At 41.0% G+C, this 22,839-nt stretch overlaps 1 protein-coding gene across 1 annotated transcript; it reads right to left on the bottom strand.

Annotated features, from left to right (window-relative positions):
• Positions 1-175: 175 nt before the first annotated feature.
• On the bottom strand, positions 176-21,946 carry adam10a (ADAM metallopeptidase domain 10a). The gene is made up of 16 exons (XM_072380537.1): positions 21,662-21,946; positions 18,325-18,475; positions 11,852-11,970; positions 10,820-10,978; positions 9,059-9,159; positions 8,611-8,769; positions 7,860-7,952; positions 7,080-7,263; positions 4,814-4,977; positions 4,516-4,699; positions 4,266-4,416; positions 3,969-4,152; positions 3,734-3,845; positions 3,327-3,547; positions 3,082-3,208; positions 176-2,721 (listed from the first exon to the last, which is right to left on the bottom strand). Exons 1-16 carry the CDS (start codon positions 21,711-21,713, stop codon positions 2,621-2,623), a joined length of 2,262 nt encoding a protein of 753 aa, XP_072236638.1. The 5' UTR covers positions 21,714-21,946; the 3' UTR covers positions 176-2,620.
• Positions 21,947-22,839: the final 893 nt, after the last annotated feature.

Genomic DNA, 22,839 nt, shown 5'->3' on the forward strand with positions numbered 1-22,839 from the left:
AAGAGTGGCTGCTAAAATGACGGTATTTTAATGTAACGTTTGACTCCCGTGTCAGTCGAACACTGTCCTGATGAAACAGGAGAGACAACAGCGCCACCTTCTGGTCACTTTAAAGCTGCACATGGACTGAAATCATCAAAGTCGTTACGAACAAAAAGGTGGAAAAAAAAATGTCGAATCCATTCTGGTTTATTGACGCATTTCAAGTAGTTCAAAAGAAATCATATCTTTGCATAACATCTTTGTAAAAATTTCAAAGTAAACAGGAAGGGAAATGAAACAAACAAAGAAATCAATAAAAAAAAAACAACAAAAAAAAAAACAACACAATTGAGAACACTGTAGAAAAAGACGAGCCATTAAAATCAGACAGCAGTACTGAAACTTTAGCATTTTGGATTATCTGCTTAAATCACCATCAGTGCACATTTTCTCAACACGACAGCACATGTGAAACAAAGAAATTTCCCCACAGTATCACCCCAGCGACTACTTTCTACGTTAAACTTTGTCAACAAACAAGATAAAGATGATTCGGCAAAGCAAAGGAAGCACACACACACACACACAAATAAAAGCTTTAAAATAATTAGAAATATACTTAAATCGCTGACCACCAAAGAAACCAACAAGAAAAAAAAAGCACTACCAGTAGCACCAAAAGACAAACAAAATCAATAAGAAGCAACAGAAAATTGCATTTTTGTCAGCCCAGAAACTTTGCTGCAGCACATGGACAGAATTTTCCGTGCGTTGGTTCCAAGAGGACACGCTGAAGGCATTTCTCAGTAAAGAGGCCGACTTATTCGCTGTTGAGCTCTGCGAAACTCTGCATAGAACCTGATCTATAACATCCTGGCACCTTAAGGAGAAAACTGTGCCCCAGCTCCCAGCTGGTCTCCGTGTAACTCATTCGCACTAGTGATACTTACCCCTAAAATAACTGAATGTGTGTGAATAAATACACACGTCTACATTTTACCAGTAACTCGACTCAGAGTATTCTGTGGTCTGTCAGTGAAGTTGACCTGAAAGGACCCGGACTTAAAACAACTCAAGTGCTGGAAATTACATTTAAAAAAAAAATAAATCCACAATTATTAAACAATTTGTGGAGTAGAAGACAAAAATGTATTTTTAATTACCATGTGTTGGCTGTTGCCGTGTCCTTTCTTTCTGTTTCCTTTTCAGACAGGATGTCAGTGCTGAGGGAAACAGTCATCTGATGCCACCTTGGGCCAAAAACATCACAGATACTAGAACACCAACTTCAGTCATGTAGCTCTGCATAGGCACATTTTAATGCATTCACTTAAACCAGGAGGTAATAAAGTTTCCTGGACAAAAACCCCAAGCACTAAGGAAATTAAAGAGACAGAACAGCGCTGCATGGCTGACGCATAGCGATTGTGCGCTCTGACAAAAAGGTCACACTGAAGTTAAGAGTCTCTGCTTTCTTTCCAAAGCGATTCTGTTCCTCCAGATATACTAAATAATCTGAACTGCAAGCAAATTCTACAATCACATTCAAACCGGTCAGGTCCTTTATCTAGTTACAGAGGCTGAGGGGATCGAGGTGTTACAGAGTGGTTTCATTTTGGGCCTTTCCTTTAACAAATGATGGGAAAAAGTGAAATCCAGAGACGTAGAAAGAATGATACAATCAGGTTGATAAAAAAAGCTATTTCCTCACCATTTACATCAGCCAAAGACTAAATACTTGCCTGTAGCTAGTACTTGCCTGTATACTAGCACAACTGTAAAATCCTATTACAATACTTGCCCTCTACCTGATAACTGCTGACTCTATATTAAGGTCATGTATCTGCACTCCTTTCACACAACCTGCCCCCTCAATTACGCATGCAGCCATCTTTACACTTATTTGCTTTTTTTTTTTTTTTATTGATCCTGAGAACATGAATTAAAATGCTAAATCTGCTTAATCATTCAGAAAATAAATTTCATTTGGAACAAAGAAATAAACTCTGCAACATCTGTGCAATTAAGAACATGTACGCCTAAGAAATGAAAAGCTTTTGTGTTTTGAGGGTACTTTGATTTTAAACAATCTGATCACAAATGGCAAAGCACAAGATCTCCTGGAACACAATGTCTCAATTCTGTTTGATTGGCAGCAAAAAGCCACATGACTTGCGGTCCTGCTGTGGTGCCGACGACGGTGGCATTTCGGAGAAGACGAGCAGGGAAGAAAAAAGGTTGCACAGATGGAGGACAGAGGAAGGCAACGCTAAAACAAAGCTGCTTCACTCTCTTCCATTCTGCTAAGGAAATAAAAAAAAAAAAAAAAAAAGCATTCAAAAAAAGCTATAAGCTTAAGACCACAAATCAGAGATCAGTGAATTTCTCCCCCCGACCCTCCATGGAAGGAAAAAAAAAATCATTTGTCTCCTATAAAAGCTATTTGAACAACTGTTAGTCTGGCTCTTAGAGCAGAGGTGCTGAGTGGCTGTTTGCCCTCCTCAAAAAACTTTGGGCTTTGTCCATTAAAATCTTTTGAAGTTCTTTGAAGTTTGCAGTGAGTGGTAAAGGTACATCTTTGGAGTGAAGTGCTCCTCTTTCAGGCACTAGGAACCAAGGCAAGAAACAGAGCAGCGTCTCAGTGTCTCAGCTGTCCCATTTGATAGTTCTCTCTGTTCTGTCGGGTGTTGCGCTGGCCCTGTTGACCTGCCTGTTGCGGTCTTCTCCTCTTCATCGTGCCTGTAGGATACAAAGAAAAAAATTGTTATCAAACGAAAGAGGCACGTAAATGATAAAGTCGGAGCGTTGCTGCAGCCTTAATCGTAACACAGTTCTTGCAGTGGTCCCTCCCCGAATGCTGCACTGAAGAATACACCGTCGTCGTATGTGAAATTAAAAATAAGCATCTCCAGCCCACAGCCCTCCTAAAGTATAATAGTTGAGGTGTTATTTACTAAATTTATATTTAAATATTTGGTGGAATAAATCAAAAAAGTCTTTCTCTACAGTATTTTACTTTTTAAAGTTCTATTCAAATGTCTGAAGTGGCATAAAACATTCATTTGGCTGTGCTGTTGACCGCTGGTCTATGCTCTGTACCTGGTAGAGGTCTGGCTGGGGCGAGTTTGGGGTTGCTGCTGGGGGTGTGGACACTGCAGATCTTGATGAAGCCTGCCATGAGCATAATAAGAGCGATGCCCATCAACAGCACAGCCCACCAGTGAGCCTGAAGAGCAGAAAATACAGAAGATATTTAACAAAAATATATTTTTCATTGTGTGGGCAAAGCTTTGTTGTTGCTTCCAACAAAAAGCCGTTGGAAATAAATCTACATTGCCACTCACCACAATCCACTCGGCGATATTCTCATAGAGCTCTGGATTGAAGATGGCTTTCTTTAGCCTTGCCAAAGGCCCATCAGCATCCACTAAGCGACACCTCATGAACACATCGCAGTATCCCTTAAAGTCGTTGCAGGGGGAGCCGGGCTGCAGCGTTGTCACTTTCTTGTTGAAATAATCAGCCCATTTGTCTGAGCCTGTGCTGCTGCAGGTGCTGGGGTTTTCTGGTGGGAAAAGAAGAAATTAGCTCTCAAATTAGAGGGAAAAAAAACTAAATCTAAGGCACTGGTCGGAAAAATTAACAAATTATAATTTTAATGACCTGAGGACAAGTACTCAGGCCAGAAAATGCTATGATTGCACATTACTTTGGTCTGTGATGGCTGTGACCAGTAGAATCTATCACTCACTTTTTTCCATGCAGCACACGTGGCACAGCTCAGCTGCCTCGTCTTTCTCGTCTTGGCTAACACAGGTACATACCTCAAGCCCATACTTCTCACAAATAGAACCAGAGCAGACCTATCAAAAGCAAGCAGAAGAAAAAACCATAAATCTTTAAAAACAAACCAACAAACAAAAAAAAAAACTGTCTAGTAAGATCAGACACCAAACAGCAACGTGGGAAAAAAAAAATTAGCCTACCCCATTAAGGCAAACTTGTGTTTCTGAATGGCAAGAGGTGAGGTTTTCCTTTGGTTCTGAAGTTGGACACAAAGCAGTGAGTCCGTTGCAGAGGCCATCCAGAGCACACTCTGACTCTGGTCTGCATATTGCATCTGTGCCCTTAAAAGCACACTCTGGTGTGCAGCAAGGGCCTTGGCTGGGACTGCGAGAGAAAGAATTACAAATGTGCAATCGTTATTTTAAAAAGGCCATTAACGTCACAGTTTGGTGCTCAGTAGTTCCATCAAAATAAGACGGCACAGAATAATGTCCGACCTGCAGATTTTGCCTGGTTTAAGTTTGCATTTTTTGCCCTCCTCTTCATTGGCGTTGTAACAGCAGGGGTCTTTGCACTGGTCGCTATAGCCGCAGTCACACTGCTCTCCATCTTCCACAAGTCCATTACCACAGATTGGCTGACCAGACTCTGTGAACACACACACACAGCGGAGTGAAAACATTATTTCTAACCCTGTCACACGCACACACAGAGGAGCTACATATATGCTCACAATTAGGAATTTACCAACAAAACAGTAGTCTCTCTTCTTTGTCAGAACAGCAGTTATGTTGCGGATGCTGCAGATGGAGAACCGGTTGTTGTTTAGCTTGTCCCCCGATGTGGCTCTGGCATACATGATGTAGTTTCCCCGCTCCTTTGACTGCTGCTGCCTGGACTCTCCAGGGGTGCATTCAATCCCAGAGTCGTGCTGTAAAATGGTAGACACGAGAAGGTAGTGAGTGCTCTGTATAATACCTTGAACCGCTTAGCAAGACAAAGTAGATTAGTGGCAAATACCACTGTTTTAAATCATAATACTCACAGGGGAGCCAAAGTTGTGCCCAACTTCATGCGCAAAGGTGATGTGCGACACCTTGGGTGGGACATGGGAAGCATAGTTCTGCACGGTGATGATACCAGTGTTGAGAGACTTCTTTTTCCCATCAGAGTACAGTTTGCTCTTTTCACAGATACCCCCTGAGCTTCCTGTGGCAAGGTTATGCATCATATTAGAACAATCATCTTCGCGGGTTATTGTGGTTTCTAAAAAGGACTAAAGCATGTACATTTAGAAAATAAAAAATAAAAAATGGCAAAAACAAAACTTAAACACACAACAAAGCAGGAAATAACACAATCCCACTCAGTGATGAGCAGGCCTGCAGTGCTGCTGCTTTCCCCGTAATCTATAAATCCAATCGTTAGGCATCAGCTTCCAGCAACATGGAAACATGAAACCAAAGCACATCAAGTAATAAACTACGCGTCCATTATGTGTGAGTGGACATGACTGCAGATTTTATGACTCACATATTCTTTTAGCTTGTATAATGCATAGATATGGGTGTTTGTGTAGCTCTTCCATTGAAATCTCTTATGTCGCAGCAAAACAACAAAAAAAAAAAAAAGAAAATAAACCACACACAATAAATAATGCCCACACAGCGCCTTATCCATCTCTTACACTCAATCGGTTCTATTCCAACTCTTAGCTCACAGCTTTGCTAATTTGCTGTTATTGACTGGGTTTACTGTGGGATTCCTCATGTTGAAATAACATCCAGGCTTATTAAAAAGGGTTGGGAAGATGGGCCTACCATGACCCATTTCTAAAAACGTAGAAAAAGCTTGTGTTATTATGACTCATGTAGGAATATTACAGCATGAATCCTGACATATTATAAAACTAGCACTTCAGGTTTTCTCAAATACTGAAAGATTTCCTAATAACAGAGGCAATACCATTATGTGTAGAGCATTGTTTATCAAATGAAATATCAGCTTAAATTCAGTTAACTATTCACACCAATGAGCAGAGTTTGGCAGTTTGTTACACTCTTTATAACTCTGACTAGCATCTGAACCTTCCCTTACACAAGTGTGACTTCACTGCTCAGAGACAGAAGTAAAACCGAGACACAAAACGCTGACAGGGAAAACGCTAACATCTCCACAATGCAGCCAGTTGTCAGGAGGACTGGAGGAGTGTAATTCTTCTACCAGTCACACCTGATGTCACAAAGATTTTCAAGACACACAATTACTGTTATTAAGGGTGGAAGCATGCGGCGGGTACAGGAGCCGCGAATGCCTAGAGTCTGGTAACCGGCTGGCACAGAGAGGAGCAGCCGGGGGACTGCAGGCAGTTCTAGTTTCTTTTCTATTCATAAACATGTGAACAATTTCCCATGAACGCTGAAGCTTTAACGTTCATATCTCTTTATGCTATCAGTTTGGTTTCATTACAAGCTGAGAAATCAATGTTTTTGATTACAATGGCAGCTATTTTCAAACAATTCTTAAGGTTTAGGATACTCTCTTTTTTGTGCATTTTCTTTCTGACTGGGCTAAATGAGGTCATTGCCAGGGTTCCGTTGCTCTTTTTCAATCAACTTGAATCAGGATCTTGTGCTCAGCTCACCTGCTTATGCCAGTTCAGAGCGCGCTCATTTCAGAACCGGTTTGCTTTTTTTTTTGCACGTGCTAAAATATCCCCCAAATAACCACGAAACTGCATCTCTGGTAACATCTGTTCTGACACGGTTGCAAATAACAGCGAACATCATCAATGTCCTTTGCGATGCTCAACGGCATTTAGAAATGGTGGCCTACATTTATACCTCAGCAGACAGCTGGCACCGTTACATATAGAGCTGAATCGAGCTACAGTTACAGCTCAATTTGGCCATTTCATTTGAACACCTTCCTTATCCCAGCAAACGGGCACAAGGGGAATCAAATTATGTCTGAAGCTGTGGCCTGTGACCCCGTCGCAATTACTGATGTGATTAACTTTAATGGAAATTCGATTGTATTATTAAACACTTCGGTTTTACTGTTTTATAAAAAGATCCAAAAAGGTGAGTCTTTGGAGCATGTAAAGAGCGTCGAGGCCCATCTGACTCTAGTTGAGCGTAAACACGTAAGACAGATTTGATCCCCAATTATCTGGGTAACATTTCAGTCAGACAAATGCGTTTACATGCATCTTAAAAGTCTAACAATAATTTAGTTTATTCAAGACTCATGTAAATGTGCGTAGTATCTATAAATGCTTTGGACCATAACTATAAGTGTCTGCTACGAACCTGAGGGAGCTCCAACCCAAGCCAAGCCAAGCACACCATCATCAAAGTCCCTGTCAGTGAAGACGTAGGCCAGGCAGTAGTCATCATGGTTCTGCTCCGAGTTAAGCTCCAAAAACTTCTCAACTCCAATGTTGGCAAAGCGAAACGGATTAGACGTGTCCCTTTCCTCGGCAGTGGTATTCACCTGGAGGAAAGAAGGAAGATGTCATTTTTGACCAGGATTCGATTTTTCATTCAAATGTTAATTCTCTAGAGCGTCCTTCTTTCATCTGCCGATTAGCTCCAAAATTAGAAGAATCCTGTCTCAAAGCCATTCTAAACGGTAGTGCAACGGTCCACGCCTTCGTCACCTCTAGGCTGGACAACTGTAATGCCTTTCAGTTCATCCAAAACTCCTGAAATAAGAAAGATCACATTTCTCCTAGCTTAGCCTCTCTCCATTGGAGTTTAAAGCTCCTCTTATCGCACACAAAGCCCTTAATGGCCAGACTCCATACTAACTGAAAAGATTTCATCATTCCAAATCACCCCACAAGAAGTGTGCTCTCAGAGCTCTGTTCTGCTGGTTATTCCCAGGATTTTCACTCCTGTGGAGCGCCAGATCCCTGTTTGGCTGTGGGATTCAGACACCTGTTTGGCTTTTAAGACTAAGCTTCAGGTCTGGTCTTTCAGGTCAGTTGCTTCTTACACTGACTCTGCACCACAGCACACGTTAGATGCAGTTGATAGTATCTTGCCTTCACCCTGGGCTCAATACTCTCTTTGAGGGATTGAACTCACCCTGATCCTTTTAACCATGAAGCTGATGTTCCGTATGCCCATGAAGTCTGTGCCCTGGTAAATGGAGTTGATAGCCTTTACATGACTGGAGATCTGTGGAGAATGGAATTGCTTAGATTCGTAGTAAGGCATGTAAAGCGGTGGGAAACCAAAAACAAACCAACAAAATAACAGCACAGTATGATAAATAGTCTCATAGTCTCTTATTTACACAATTAAATGACAAAAATTGGGGTTTTCACAAAACAAAGAAAAGTAGGGCAAATAAAAGGCAAACTTAGGGGGTCTTACTGCGACAATAGCAGTAAGAAGCCTTCTTTACATTATGATTGGATGTAGAAGCTGAGGAATACAAGTTTGTGGAAAGAAAAAAGTTTTTTCTGCTACAAATACAAAATACTTCAATTTCCAACCAAACTGTCAGAGGTCTGGTTCCATTGCTGGTGATGTAGAAATGGTTTTGTCAAGGAAGACTAACTGAACTGATGACCATGATATCTCTGGCTTTTAGCAACAATTTGATCCTATTTCTTTACATTAAACTGTATGCCCAAGAATGCTACAGGTGTTAATTCATCATTTTTTCTGCTGATTCAGAGTCAGGCTGTCACGTCTGCCATCTCAGCAAAGATTTTTTTTATTCGGTAGTCTGGCACAGGTTAGCTATACCTTTACCCGTGATGCCTGCATTTGCAGAGCCTATAAGAATGAGAGAGCTGCTGATTCGTATTCTGTTTCCTTGTCCGTGTACCTGTGCAATGACAGCATCTCTTGAGACATAGTATTTGAAGAAGAGGTGGTCCGTTTGGATGAAGAGCTGGCAGGTGTTTTTCTCTTTCCCTGCTGCCCTCTTCCTCCTCAGAATGACTGGACCGTCAAGGTGGTCATCCTCCAACATACTGTGCCCCCTCTGAACAAAACAAGGATGGTTAGATCAGTTTCTGATTACAGCAAGTCCTTTTTTCCCCCTCTTATTCAGCAAACCATTACAACTTGTTTGAAAAGTCTCTGTTAAAGTGGATCAATGAGTAGATGAACACACTTTCTGCTCTACACTGCTGTATCAAAAAGGTGTGTACATGCTCTTTCAATCAGTATTAGGAAAGCTTGAAATGACATGGGATCTTTTAATGTCATCCGTTTGCTTAATTATGAGTGTTAAGGAGTGGGAGGTGGGTTGATATAATGCTGGTACTCACAATGTCTGGCTCCTGAACTGCAGACGTCTGGTACTTCCTCATCCTCTCAAACACAGAGTGGTCAGCACAGCCACCCTCTGAGCCATACTTATGAGGATAATCTACCGGATAGATGAGATGAGAGAATGACTAAAAAGCTTATGGTGCATAGAGGATCATGTGCGGTGAGCCGAGGGGACGCGAGTCTGTGTGAGTTGGGTGCAAAAGTAGCTGCACTCAATAAAAGATTGCGAGTGATGGAGCTCATCTCTTTCAGCTAACCCAAAGTAGCAAATCAGTGTCATCTCCCTCTCCTCCTTTCTGCCAACTTTTCATTGGAGCAGAGAAAGATCTCAGCAATGACCCGTTTCCATTTGCGTTGTGCCTTTTTCCAGTCCAATCAAGTAATTAAGTGTTCATTCACTGACACTACATGTGCACAAAAAAGGGAAAGAAGTTTCCTGTTTTTATGCATATATCCATCAAAATGTATCAAACTGTGTAGCAGCCTAGCAGCTGCTCAAAAATTGATTTGTCGCTCATATTTAAAAGTAAAAATCAAAACTTTCAGTGGGATGGAGTCTTTACAAGTAATAAAGACTCCTAATGGTCAGGAGCCAATGAGATCACTTGAACGTCACTATAAAAATCATTCTACTCTGATGAAGCTGGTTATACTCACGCATTCTTAAACTAGTGGGTCACTTCTGAGCAACTTCGATTTCGGAACTGTTGATCGCATAAACAGTGATGCAACACCCCAGTCTGAATGTGTTAAAGCTGTCAGACACACTGAAAAAAAATCTGTGATGACTAAACCAGATAAGCTGACTCAACGCACTGTGAAATGACACATTCAGCCCCTGACAAAGCGTTTTTGATGTTTTTGAGAAAAGGCCGTCTTTGTCCCCAAAGGGAATGCTGTTTCATTCAAGAGCTAATCAAAAGGACGGAAGTGAGAGAACAAAGCCAAGACTGAGAGTCAAAAACGACCGACTTTGTTTGCTGATCAAAAACATCAAAAACATCAAGGAGACACGGCAGAAGGCAGTAAGATGTAGGGTACATTTCACAATGCAGCTTTATTCTCAGGATTATGTGAGTAAATGTTAACTACCGGTACAATCGCCTGAAAAATCCCCTAAAATCTCTCATAAGGGTGTCTTAAAGAAAACTAGAAACACAGAGTCTTTGCAAACAGAGCGATACATCCACAAATGCACGTGACAAGTGCTGTTATTTTAAGTGTCAATTTAGAATTATGACAATCACTCATGCAGTGTTTACTTTACTGTGTTTGTTGACAGCCACAGCTTTCTGACAATCAAAAGATTTTTTTCCAAACCTTTCGGAGTTGTTGGCTTTTGAGGAAATAACGAACATTTTCTTGATTCCCAACCTCTGAATCTGACCAGGGATCCCATGCCAAATTCTCTCATACATAACCTTTCCTCCAGTCATGACATATTATACTATGACCTGTTTAGCAGTTATCCTCACATTACAGAGTTATTCCTCAGAATACTAGAATAATGTTTTACCCATAGTTAACATTTTTGCCTTTCAGCTTTCAATTTAGTCCAAATTCTGAACAATTGTTGGAAGTAGGAAGTTAGGAAGTAACAATAGTCTTAGCTTTTTGCTTAACAAACTATGTAATTAAAACATTATTACACACAAACACACACATATAAAGACTCAAACATAAAGCCTCAGAAATCACTTTTTTTGTCTCCTTATAAATGATGTCACACTTGCATTCTCTAAAAGAAGCACACTTACCGATGTCTTCCTCGTGATAGATGACAGAGTGGAAGGGCACATCCTTGTCCTGCAGATACCTCTCTGAAGGTTCTACATAGTATGTTCCTTGTTGGGTTTTAATGAAGCCCTCAAAGCGTCCCTCAACCACAGAGCCATGGGCCAACGTGCCCTTTTCACCTGACAAACGGAGGAGGTGCAGGGGGAGAAGAAGTGAACATAACATGACGCGCAGCAGCCATAACTCCAGAAAAAAAACAACCATTTCAAATCAAGTCATTTCATTCACCTCTGAAGATACAACGAAAGGCCTCAGAAAAGGAGAAATGATTCGTTTGACAGATAGACATTTAAGTTATAGTTGTTATTTACAGGTACACATGGAATGGTTCAAGAATCAGAGTCTTTAAACAAAACTAACCTCTTAGTTAGTTTAATATTACATTATATCACATAACTTTAGCAGATCTTTTTTTATTCAAAGCGACAAATGACAACGAGGGGTTCAGCATCTTCTCCGAGGACACTTTGACATGCAAACGGAAGAAGTTGGGGATCGAACCAGAAAATCTTAAGATTGAAGGATAAGATACAGACACTCCCCAGCAAAGCATTTTCTGAGATGATATTAGTAACACTTATCTATAATTCATAGCATTATTATGTTTCTAAATGGGTTGTACTTACATTGTCTACTTAAAAGGTCTCTAATATCAGCTCAAACACCACTGTCCCAGAAAAATACAGTAATATAAATGTCTCCATTTCCCTCATTTTTAAGGCGGAAAATAAATGAAGATGTGAAGCAACCCCAGTGAGGAAGGCAATGAGTTGGAAGATAAAACAGATCCCATGAACTGCGATTTGCTTTTTTATTGAGCCAAAGCAGCATTTTAAGCCGCTGAGATACAGAAATACTGCAGCGTAAGGGAAGTCAATCGAGAGATGATGCTGAGTTAATAAAAAGGAAACAACTACGTAAGTGCAGTATAGTAGAGATACGGGCCAAAAAATAAGCTGCGCCAAGGACGTGGCGTGAGGATTTAATCTTACCAAAAACCTCCCCACTGTAAATGTGTGATGTATCCACGGGTTCCTCCTGCCCTGATACTTCAATGATGAGATCAGGAGAAAACAGAGTTGTATCCCTCTTCATCCTCAAGTTAAAATGCCTAAAGAGAAAAAAAAACAAAACAGGAGACATTAAGCAGCTTGAATACACAATAAACATTAAACTAACATGTATAGTCAGGAGCATTGCGAGACACAGTCCTGACAGTTTCACACTGAAACTCTCATTCCAGGCAGTGTCGATGTTTTTCACCACAGAGTTTCTGTTTGAACAGCCACACACAGTGGAAAGCAGAGATCAGAGGTAGAATTTAGCTGAGAAAGCAGCATCTCATACTCATTTTGCACCAGGCTTCGCTGCTCTGCTGTGCTGGCTGTTGTTCAGTTCTGCTATGCTAAGTGACTCAGAGTAGCAATTATGTCAGAAGGAAAACTCGTGAACATTCGTGCACAGCCACGATGCAATTTTTCTTCATTCCTCCTGTTGGTATTAAGAGTGATCGCAGCGACAGAAAGGAAATTTTTTTTCCAGACATCAAAGGCGATGTTGTAATTAGTTGCAAGGAATACTGCCTTTAACCAGAAACCACAAGTCATCGCATGATTAAGTTTTAAGGTGTACAGCTTCCGCCACATAACTATATGACTCATAACTGCCTCATAGACTACATTGATTTCCATTCTGTTTGCACAACATGGGGGACAAAAAGTATCACAATCCTTTTTTCTCTGCTGACCTTTAAAAATCTCTTCAAGTGCACATGTTCTTCATTCCTCCAGTTTGTAACAGATCATAGCCTGCAAGTCAAAACTGAGGTCACCTTAAGGCAACAGAGCTTTGCACTCTTTTTAACCCAAACGGGACATAACAAAATTGGGAACTGAGTAATATTTACAGTAACCTCTTTCACATATTGGGAGGGCCTTTTAAGTGGGAAAAAAAAAACAGAAAAGGAATCAATACAGGGCTGTAAGTCCCTACTCTCATAAAGCCAGTGGAATCAGCTGAGCGGTGACAGCATCGTTGGCTACTGGCAAGTTCTGCAATGCCAGCTGCGATGTAAGCACACACAAGGCGGGCCCATGTTGCCTCCCTTGCTGCTGTACCTTCACACGTCATGATGCAGGGACAGCACATCAGTCTTGGCTTGAAAAGGATAAAAGAGGCTAATGATTCTAAAACATGAAAGGACTAATGTTTTGCATATCAAGGTACATTAAGGGGGACAAAAAGTGAGGAATGCGTACAACAGTGGTGAGCATCCAACTCAGTGAACTGTTTGTGTGCGTGTGTGGGTGGGTGGGTGTGTGGGTGGGTGTGTGGGTGGGTGGGTGGGTGGGTGTGTGGGTGGGTGGGTGGGTGTGTGGGTGTGTGGGTGTGTGGGTGGGTGGGTGGGTGGGTGGGTGCTTCGGGGACTCAACGTCATTTCATTTCAGGTGTTCACAGGATGAAGTAGAATAATCTTCATTGTCTGTTAAAAATTCCAAGGCACTCTCTCGACATTTTTTTTTTTATTTTTTTTTAAATTGAAAGCAGATGAATACGTTGAGGAACGACAGTGTGAAATCCATTTGGGAAACTGGCAGCGTTACAAGGTAAATAATATTCTGAGGGTCAGACGCACTCCAGGACTTCCCTCTGCAGGATGACTTTTCGACCTGAGCCAGCATTCAGATTTTCCTCCGTCATTTCCCACTCATTTAGAGACTCTTAAAGCGAGTCCATTTATTGAGCCGTTGCTATATTAACACATGGACAGCTGCTAATGGTGTAGCTTAACGTCTGTGCTTATGGGACTAAATAACGTTTTGGATCTATCCTGTTTTACTCTGATTTTTTCCATTTAGTTCAGGAATAAAAACATGGTGTACCCTCTAATGCTTTTTAAAAATAATTTCAATCAGCCTTACTGTCTAAAACATAGTGCTCAAACCATCATTTCAAGTGCAGCAGAGATGGCCAAAGAAAAAAAAAGAAGATGTGAACAAACAGACAAAGACTAAACAACAGAATGTGAAAAAAGTGGAGAATAAATACTCCATTATGGTGTGTGGTTTGAAGCATAAATTCCTACAGTTGTCAATAACCCCAGGCACACCCCTAATAGTTCCTGGCCACTCCTGACTTAATGGCCCCTTCAACAATCAATACGACATCAAAACTTATTCTCTGTCCCATAAAACATTCATTCAACCCAGAAAACAACTGTTCACACCTGCAGATGACGTATCTGACGCTCTCAGAAAATTCATCAGCTTTATCAGAGAGCGGCAAAGCATTTTAAATGCTCCGTCAGTGACGGAAAGCAAGAACAATTTCCTCAGCAAACGTTAGGAAGGCTAAATATTAAGGATAGACCCATAGGGTGAAGAAAGAAGCACAGGCTGAAAATCTGTCATTAATGACTCCGTTTTCCACTGTCACCATCCTTCTAAAAATAAAAAAATAAAACACAGTAAGTGCATCTTAACAGAAAACAGAACTGTCTTTAATATTACCCTGCAAATATTCCCAAGTTCTGGTTTCCATTTGATTTTACGGAGTCATGTTCAAACTGTAGTACAACGTTCAGACACGCCTTCTCATTTAAAGGTATATCCAAAACCGGCAACTGCACAGTCCTGCACACTCAATCCTAGTGGCTGCGTGCTGAAATGTACTTAGTAGCTTTCAATGCATGATGTCCCACAGTCTAAGACAGAAAATAAATGGAAAAACAAACTCCTTAGTTAGTGCTACATTTCTTTTTTCCTCTTACAGAAGCGGCCGATTGCTAAATCATTCAGACACATCTCAAAATACAGAACACTGTACAAAGTAACTGACTCGGACATCTGACATCATACACTTTGCACAACAAGTGGACCGGACACACACACACACACAGAACTGGTTGTTCTATAAAAGGGGGCACATGTAGATGAGAAGTATTTGAAATATGGTTTATTAAATACATCTCACAGCTTGTTTAGAATTTCCGGTATACATAATACTACAGTATGCTCGAAGCATTTAGTGTAACAGGCAGCTGTGCCGCTGCAAATTCTACCAGGGTGTGTATCTTTCCCTTTTCTCTGTGTGTGTGTGTGTAGGGAGGGTAGAGGTGAAAGCAAACACAGATAAGGATTTTAGAAAGAAAGAAAACAAAAAAACCATAACAAGCAACGTCCGGTTTTATCTCAGAGGAGAACATTTGTTTAAATCGCATGCTAGTTCAGACACCACAAAGCAAATAAAGGATATATACAAGAACTTGACATTATAACCAGGCACCTAAAGCTTATGATAACATGTACATCTAAACTACCGCTGAACCTGCACCGCTGCAATAACCACTCAGGCTTGCAGTGATCCGAATAAGCTGCGAGACATTTTTGTGATCACGGTATGTGGCATTAGGCCACAGATTAGTCCATACTGTGGCCTAATCATTAATCATTAGGCCACAGTATGTAATTTCAGTGTTCTCTGAATGTTTACGTATGCATGTGCGACCGATCAAACAAATAATACTAATTCAATTAAGACATTAAAGGACATAGCAAGTCCCGTTGTGTGAGCTGGAGCATCTGGAAACAGCTGAGAGCTTCTGCTGGCCACATATTTTCACTAAAGAGAAAATATCATCTCACAAATGACGTTTTATTCTTCTGAAACGAAAGGTCACTTCTATCAGTGGCGTGTTGGCCTAACTTCTTCATTGGCACGTCTCTTTGGGGAAAGAAAAGAAAAGAAAGAAAAAAAAAAAACCTCCCTGGAGGGGACCCCGTGCTCTGCTTTGCTCCGTCACCTGATCGGGCCACAAACACTCATGTGAGCAGATACACACAAGAAAGCTTTTCTCTTCCAACAACAAAAATCTATCGGACCAGACGGCCCCGTTTTGCATGTTCACAGAGGGAAGACTGTTTGTCCTTGTTTGCACTTGGCTCGTAAAAGTTAATGAATACAGGCAGGAAGTGAGATCCAAGTCCTATGTCCGTAGTCTTGTCTCCGTCTACCTTAAAGCTAACTTTAACATCACTAAATTCATGCAATCTAGAATGCTTTCAATGTAAACCCCAAAGAACAACAACAAAAAAGCTTGACAGTGTATCCATCACACATGCGACTTTTGTTTGAAGACAATACAAACTTCTTCATGATGGCCTACACCTGAGCATGTGATACTGTGGTATCCCTTTCACATCTCAGGGAACTTTATTGCTCAGCTTTTTGTCTGCAGCCTATGATGAGCCTGCATCAATAAAAATGACAGCCCTGTTATATCTGCAGCAACAGGAACTGTTGTAACACCTCCCTGTGATCTTTTCTTTACTATTCACAGAGGCGATGTTGTGCTGGGATTACGTCAGCCGGGATGGGTCCTCCCAACCCACGAGAAGATCTCTGAGTGGCCGATACATCAGTATATATTTTGATTTCAACAAATCACCTGTAAACTACTCTATTTACCGGTCAGACCACACTCATCTTCAAAGTCTGTCCTCATTTTGATCTGAACCTCACATGCCACAGTGCTGATAAAAATCTGTCTACAGACAGATCAGATTAACACTTGCTTACTGACAATGACCTTTGTGGTAGATTGTGCTTTAAATTTACGCCGAAGGAAAAGTCTACCGATACGGTAAACTAAAAAAAGATTTATCCAATTTGTACATATCTCTCTGCAATGTGCTCTTTCTCCAAGGCAAACTACGACAGGAAACGGCACGAAAAGATGATGGAACCACGGCAAATGTAAAAGGAATCCGTTCGGAGGAGCCCATCCCAGTGGTGTACATCCAGGGCCACGCAGACAAGTGAGAATAACAGCCATGCACTCTCATGCTCATTCCTTGGGTTAATTTAGAGCCAGTTAACATGACTTGCATGTTTTTGGATTCTGGGAGGACACCAGAGTTCCCAGAGAGAACCCACCCATACACAGGGAGAACATGCAAAGTCCACAGAGAAAGGCCCCAGCCGGGATTCTAACCAGGAGCCCTGTTCCTGTGAGGCGACGGTGCAAACCACAACTCAAGCCCCACACTTGGACCACAAGAAGCTAAATCAAGTTAAACTTGAAAAAAAAAAGCTTTTCCAAAGTAACTTCTGCTGTTGGTAAGTTAAGACAAGCCACAGGATATGTAGCATGTTAGTGAACTCCCTAAAGACCTTCAGAGGATTTCGATCTTCATCTTGGTTATTTGTGGCATCTATGGTGTTTTACTTAGTCATCTGAAGTAAACATATGCAACCAATCTCACAGAGACAAGATATCAGGGCTGAACAGTATCTAACTTCAGGCTCGACAAGAATGTGCTTAACAGGATGTCAAGTGAGACAGTTTCACATCTTTTTTGCAGCGTTATACGGAAAAAAAAAGTCTCAATACTCTCATTTTCCATCTGAAAACACTGAAATGTGTCCGACACAAGATCATTTTCCCCATGCTAAAGGTTCTATCATTTCAAAAACTATTTACAAACCATCAGCTTAGGCTAACGGTACTTTGTGTTCACTGGGCAGTGAAGAGTAACAATTTGTTGCTTCTACAACTGAAACATGAAGTTACTCACATAAGTAACCGTAGTGTGCATTTGCACGTGGATGCACACATTTGGATGACCGGGGAAAGACCAAAAAAGGATGTAAATAAGGCTTCAGTCAAATAGTGGCAAAGATCTTTACAAAAAGAAGTATGTTCAGCATACAAAACAACAGCTCAGCTGATACAAATTTAAACATTATGTGTTTCTGCACAGAAAACAAACGGGTTTGCATTCAGAAGTTGGGCTAGTCCTGAATAATCCTGGATATTTACAGTATATATACACATACATACATTTATATAAAATTCTGAAGCACAATCATCAGTAATGCACAGACGGTGACGCCACCATCAAAAAGAAACAGAAAAACATGTAACTTTAGCTTGCAAGAATGTGGTTAGTCTGGTTTTGTCTTAAATTACCAGTATGTTGCTACTGTTAGACCCCCGGGAAGCCTGCTTAAATCTGTAAAAACCAAATACGTTTGAAACAAATGTAATTGGGGCGCGACACGACACACATATTGTGTCTATTTATGCTCTCATGAAAGATTGGACAAACAGTTTACAGAGAATTCAATCATCTACAGAGGGAAATATGCAACTGCTGATGAGGAATTGTTGTTAATGGCAAAGCAAAAAAAAAAGCAAACCAGGAGGGAGCCGATAAAACGATACAATTTCTAGTTTTAACACACCGTTTCCAAGGTACACTGAATGCAGCACAAGAGCAGAGAGCGCCATTTTTCATAACTTTCCAAGGCATTGATTTGTGTGCAACTCTCTCTTTTTATCCCAGGAAAGGGAAGTCTGGAATGAATGGAGCTGGGCACAAATTCCCAGCAGCAGATTAGGAGGATTTGTTGACAGACAGAAAGAATAAGTGAGGAGAGTTGTGAGCATTTGTGCTTAACTGACCTTCCGTGTGCATGGAAATCCAGATGCACGGCCATGTCATGAGGAGAGAGCGCCCTTTTGGCTCTCTGGTGACTGCTATGCAGAGCCTCTGTGTCATATGACAAACCTTCATAGTGGCGAATATATTTGTTCAAGCGGTTCCCAAACTGACCTGAAAGAAAGAGAGTTCAATGACATATCAATCATCCCTTCACAACAAACATCTGCTGCATTTGCTTCAGTGTTTTACTTTGAGTCCCTGATGGTTTAACTTTGACTTGCTTATCTGTGCAAAATAGGTCCACAGAAGTTCACAGTAACCATAACGACCTAATTTTCATTAATAACAACGAGAGCATTCGGTGTGATAACAAAAGAACCTGAAATCGAATCACCAAATGCAATGTAGCCACAATTCCAATTTTCCACTCTTACCCGGGCCTATCCGACTGTGAAGTAGGTGCCCAAGTAAAAAAAAACAACCTATGTTGGGAAAACAGAGGGGGCATCTCAACAGCAGTGGCCAATTACAGCACAAGCTGTCATTCACTTGACTTGCTTAACAGGCTTTTTCAGCTTACTGACCACAAAGAGCTAATTCAGCCAGCTCTCATACGAACCATTTTCTTTGTTCTTTTTAAAAAAAAAAAAATAACAAAGAAAGTGCTCAGCTAGAAGCACAAGTGAGGAGCACATGGTGCACATCAGGTGACCGAGGTTCTGTTTCAGTAGTGCTGCGTATCACTGTGGGAGCCGAGGGACCGCAGGAGGCTTAAATGGCAATCTACATTCCAAAGGAACGTCGAAACGCTGAGGAAAGACCTGATCAACCAAGCTGAGCTATGAAGTGAAAACAAAGCTGAAACATGATTCCATTAACAGTGTTTCGTCACCGATGTTATGTTCATTACTGTCGAACTTCCATGTAGTGGGAGTCACGACTCCCCGAACAGGGAGAGGCCGTCCCAGGCTAGCACCAACTTGTTCATGAATGCGCATAGATAATATCCCAACAATCAGCTGCTCGAGCTCGTTTTCAGAAATGAAAATAATAGGATGAGAGAGCGAGGCTCTAATTATTCAGGGAATAAGTTGTTTTTTTTTGTACAGAAACAAACACTTCCAGCTCAGATTGCCAAAACAGGCCCTCTCAAGAGGAAGAGGAAGTGTGAACATCAAAAAAATATAACGTTATGAAAGCGCAAAGCCAACGTGTCTACATACAGCTGCCTTCTACAACTGGCATCTCAACAATATTTTAAGCATCTGAAAGATTCTCTAAATCTTAAATTTTTTTAAAAAAAAGCATAGAAACTACAGAGAAGTTTGTTATTTGTAAATACAGTACAGTGCTATTATCAGGGCCACTGATAATAACCAGGATGCTAATACGAGAATATCTGTTTTTGAAAAAAAATACTGAAATCTATACCTGAGGTTCACCGCAAAAAGAGAAATCATCGTTACTGCAGTGCAACCTCTTTCAGCCTCGAGTGAAGCTCCTGTGAAGCTCAAGGTCTTGACAGAAGAATCTGCTGACATGAAGCGAGGAAGTGGTAACGGCACGGATCACGACTTTTCTGAGCATCATATTACCAGGCAAGCTGGGCGATGGCAGATTAGTTGCCAGATGATTTACCTGCTCAGGGCAACTTAAATGCGTGTCTTTAACACTGTACATTACAAAGTGGGAGATCAAAAGCATTTAGAGGGTGAGGTGAAACCTGTGAGCGTAAGATCTGACCAAATATTGTCAAGTTGTTTTCTGAGTCATGTTTTCTGAATGGCTCCGGGTCTCACGACTGAATAAATATAAAAGGCAGATCAGATTCAGTCATATATCAACACTAATATGACATCTTGAATGATATTGCTGCACTCTGCCTTGAGCTCAACTGGTTCAGTGAAGACTTGGAAATCAAAACGATCATTTATGAGCACCATGAAACAAGCCGTATAACGGCATTCACCAAAGGCTCCACATTTCACACCATGTAGAGATGCAACAAGTGTTTCAATGTTAAGAACAATTTATTCCTGAAGGATGGCGTCAACAAATGAGGCCGAACTCTCAAAAACACGATTCTGAAAAGGGATTAAGCGATGAGCAGATGCTTTAGAGAGGCTACAAAGAGAAGCTAAACATGATCATTTATCTATAATCCTGCTTATTTATGGTCAATGAAACCAGCAGTAAGGCTCTGTGAAATGTTAGAGGGTAAGAAAACAAAGGCAGAAGCTAGTTTTCTGCCGTGTTCAACCTGCCTTTCATCTCAACCAGCTCCACTCAGGGATGTGCACAGCTGGGTTCTGCATTTCAGCTTCAACACTTTGGGGGCAGCCTTATCCGCAACATAGATCTGCCCCAGACAGTAATGAAAGTATTGTGAAAGGTAGAGCTGGAGAGAAAAATGTGATGACACCGTTTCCAGGTAACTCCCGAGCATCTATTTCTCTTTAAGCGGTATGACTGTGGTATATGAATGTGTATGCGCTACAGCAAGCTTTTGCCTCCTTCAAAACAGTCAAAGTAACCAGAAAAGATGTTTGATCGCCACTTCTATATCAGTAGTCAGTGGAAATAAGATTGTGAATATGCTCAAGACAAAGTAAGTGGTTATCTCACAACAACTAGTAGGTAAGTACTTTTGTAGAACTAATGTAACGCCCAAATAAATGCTACAAATAACGCAATGAACTGAAAAATGTTGACAGCTTTGTAGACTTTTTTTTTGTTGTTGTTGTTAACGTTAGTTGACCACGAAAGCTTTCCGTTGGTGAGGATAGTTGTTTCAGGATTTTGTACAGTTAAGCCCGAGCAGAGTATGTTTTGGGCAAACACACAAGCTGTCAAACGAGGTAAATGGACTGTACTTGTATAGCGCTTTTCTAATCTAACTGACCACTCAAAGCGCTTCTAACACTACAGAGATAGTGGCTGAAAAAGACAAAAACTGCTTCATCGACATGTAAGCTTAGTTCAAAGATTTCCATATTATTTTAACTACACTGAGCGCTCCCGTACTTTTTACGGCATTAGTTACATGAGCGCCAATCAAATTCCCGTTTACAGACGTTAGGACTGTGAGGACAGTTTTTCACCCAGAAAAATGTCAGTTCAACCTGCGTTTCCCAGACGTAATTAATACAACCTGACACCCAGGCCAATGCGGGCTTGCTAACCTGGCCTGGGTCGAAACAGTGACGAATGGACACAGTTAGCCCCGGCCAACACTACTGTCACCAGTAGCGTTAGCCGCACAGCTAGCAAGTTAGACTGCAAGAGTACAACTGTAGGACCCGATTAGCGCGTTCGCTCAACACTTTCCTTTTCCCTGTGAGCCAGTGGAAAACTTACCTGTAATATCTCGAAGGCAGCAAAACATCAAAATTAGTTTGACAAATTTCATATCGGAATCCTCGTTAACGCCAGTAAACTAGCTGAGCGACCCAGCGGCACCTCTGACTGCTTCTGTTTTCGTTTACTTTCAGTTAAAGCTTCGGTCGTCGCCCTTCCTAGTTAGCTTGGCTCCCATCACAAACACACCGGGGATCTGTCTGTCTCCAGCCACACATACAGACACACTCTCAGACAGACAGATACACCGACAGACAGGCACGTCCTCCTCCCTTCCGGTGTGTTTTGCCAAGAGAGATTAGACACACCCATTTAGTCCCTATTTTGATCAATAAACGCAACAACAACAAAAAAAAAAACCTGAGTAACCTCCGTCAGCTTTACACAAGGACAGCAGGAGATTGTGTGGTAAATGTCTCTGCCGACAGCCTGAAAACATGTAGTGAGATGTCGTTTGGGGCCAGTGTTTATTCATCAATTTGCAAGTTCTTTACTTCCGCGAATCACAACTTCCGGATGTACCAACTGAAGGTGTCGTTTCACCTCTTTTGACTGGAAGTGAATATCCTGATATTGTCCACAAAAGTACTGTACTGTATTTTTATCAAAGCAAAAAAAAAAAAAAAAAAAGTAGAGGAAGAGCTACAGAAATAATAAATAAACTAAAGCAATTAATACTTCTAACTTTTTACTTGACATTATTTCAAAGTGTATTTTTTCAAACGTCACTTATCTGTTTCATCCAAGAAACTCATCTATCTTCAGACCAGACAGGTTTTCATTGCAAGGTAAAGGTAAATATGTTAAAGTGGCCTCAGTAGACGCAAATATTCTAACTTCACTGTGCATCATTTAGTTATTCATTTAATTAGATCAGCGATGTAATAAAGTTTCAAATCATAACACAGACATTACATATTCTGCAATCGACAGGAGACAGAGAAAGACAAACAAGAAAGTTAATGTCCTGTGTGTTAATATCTAGTTAATAAACAAGGGGGAAAGGTGACATATTCATATATGAAAGTTCCCGCAAAGCACTGAGCAGACAGCAGCGTGAGTTCAACAAACCTTAAAAAACCTAAAATCCTCTGTAAACCACAGTTATGACGACAGCCTCCGTTTCTTTGAATCGTTTTTTGGCTAAAGTAGGACTGATCATGAATGTCTCTGCTATT

The sequence above is a fragment of the Leuresthes tenuis genome, unplaced genomic scaffold (assembly GCF_036924035.1).
Source record: "Leuresthes tenuis unplaced genomic scaffold, fLeuTen1.0.hap1 SCAF_2, whole genome shotgun sequence".
Classification (NCBI taxonomy): domain Eukaryota; kingdom Metazoa; phylum Chordata; class Actinopteri; order Atheriniformes; family Atherinopsidae; genus Leuresthes; species Leuresthes tenuis.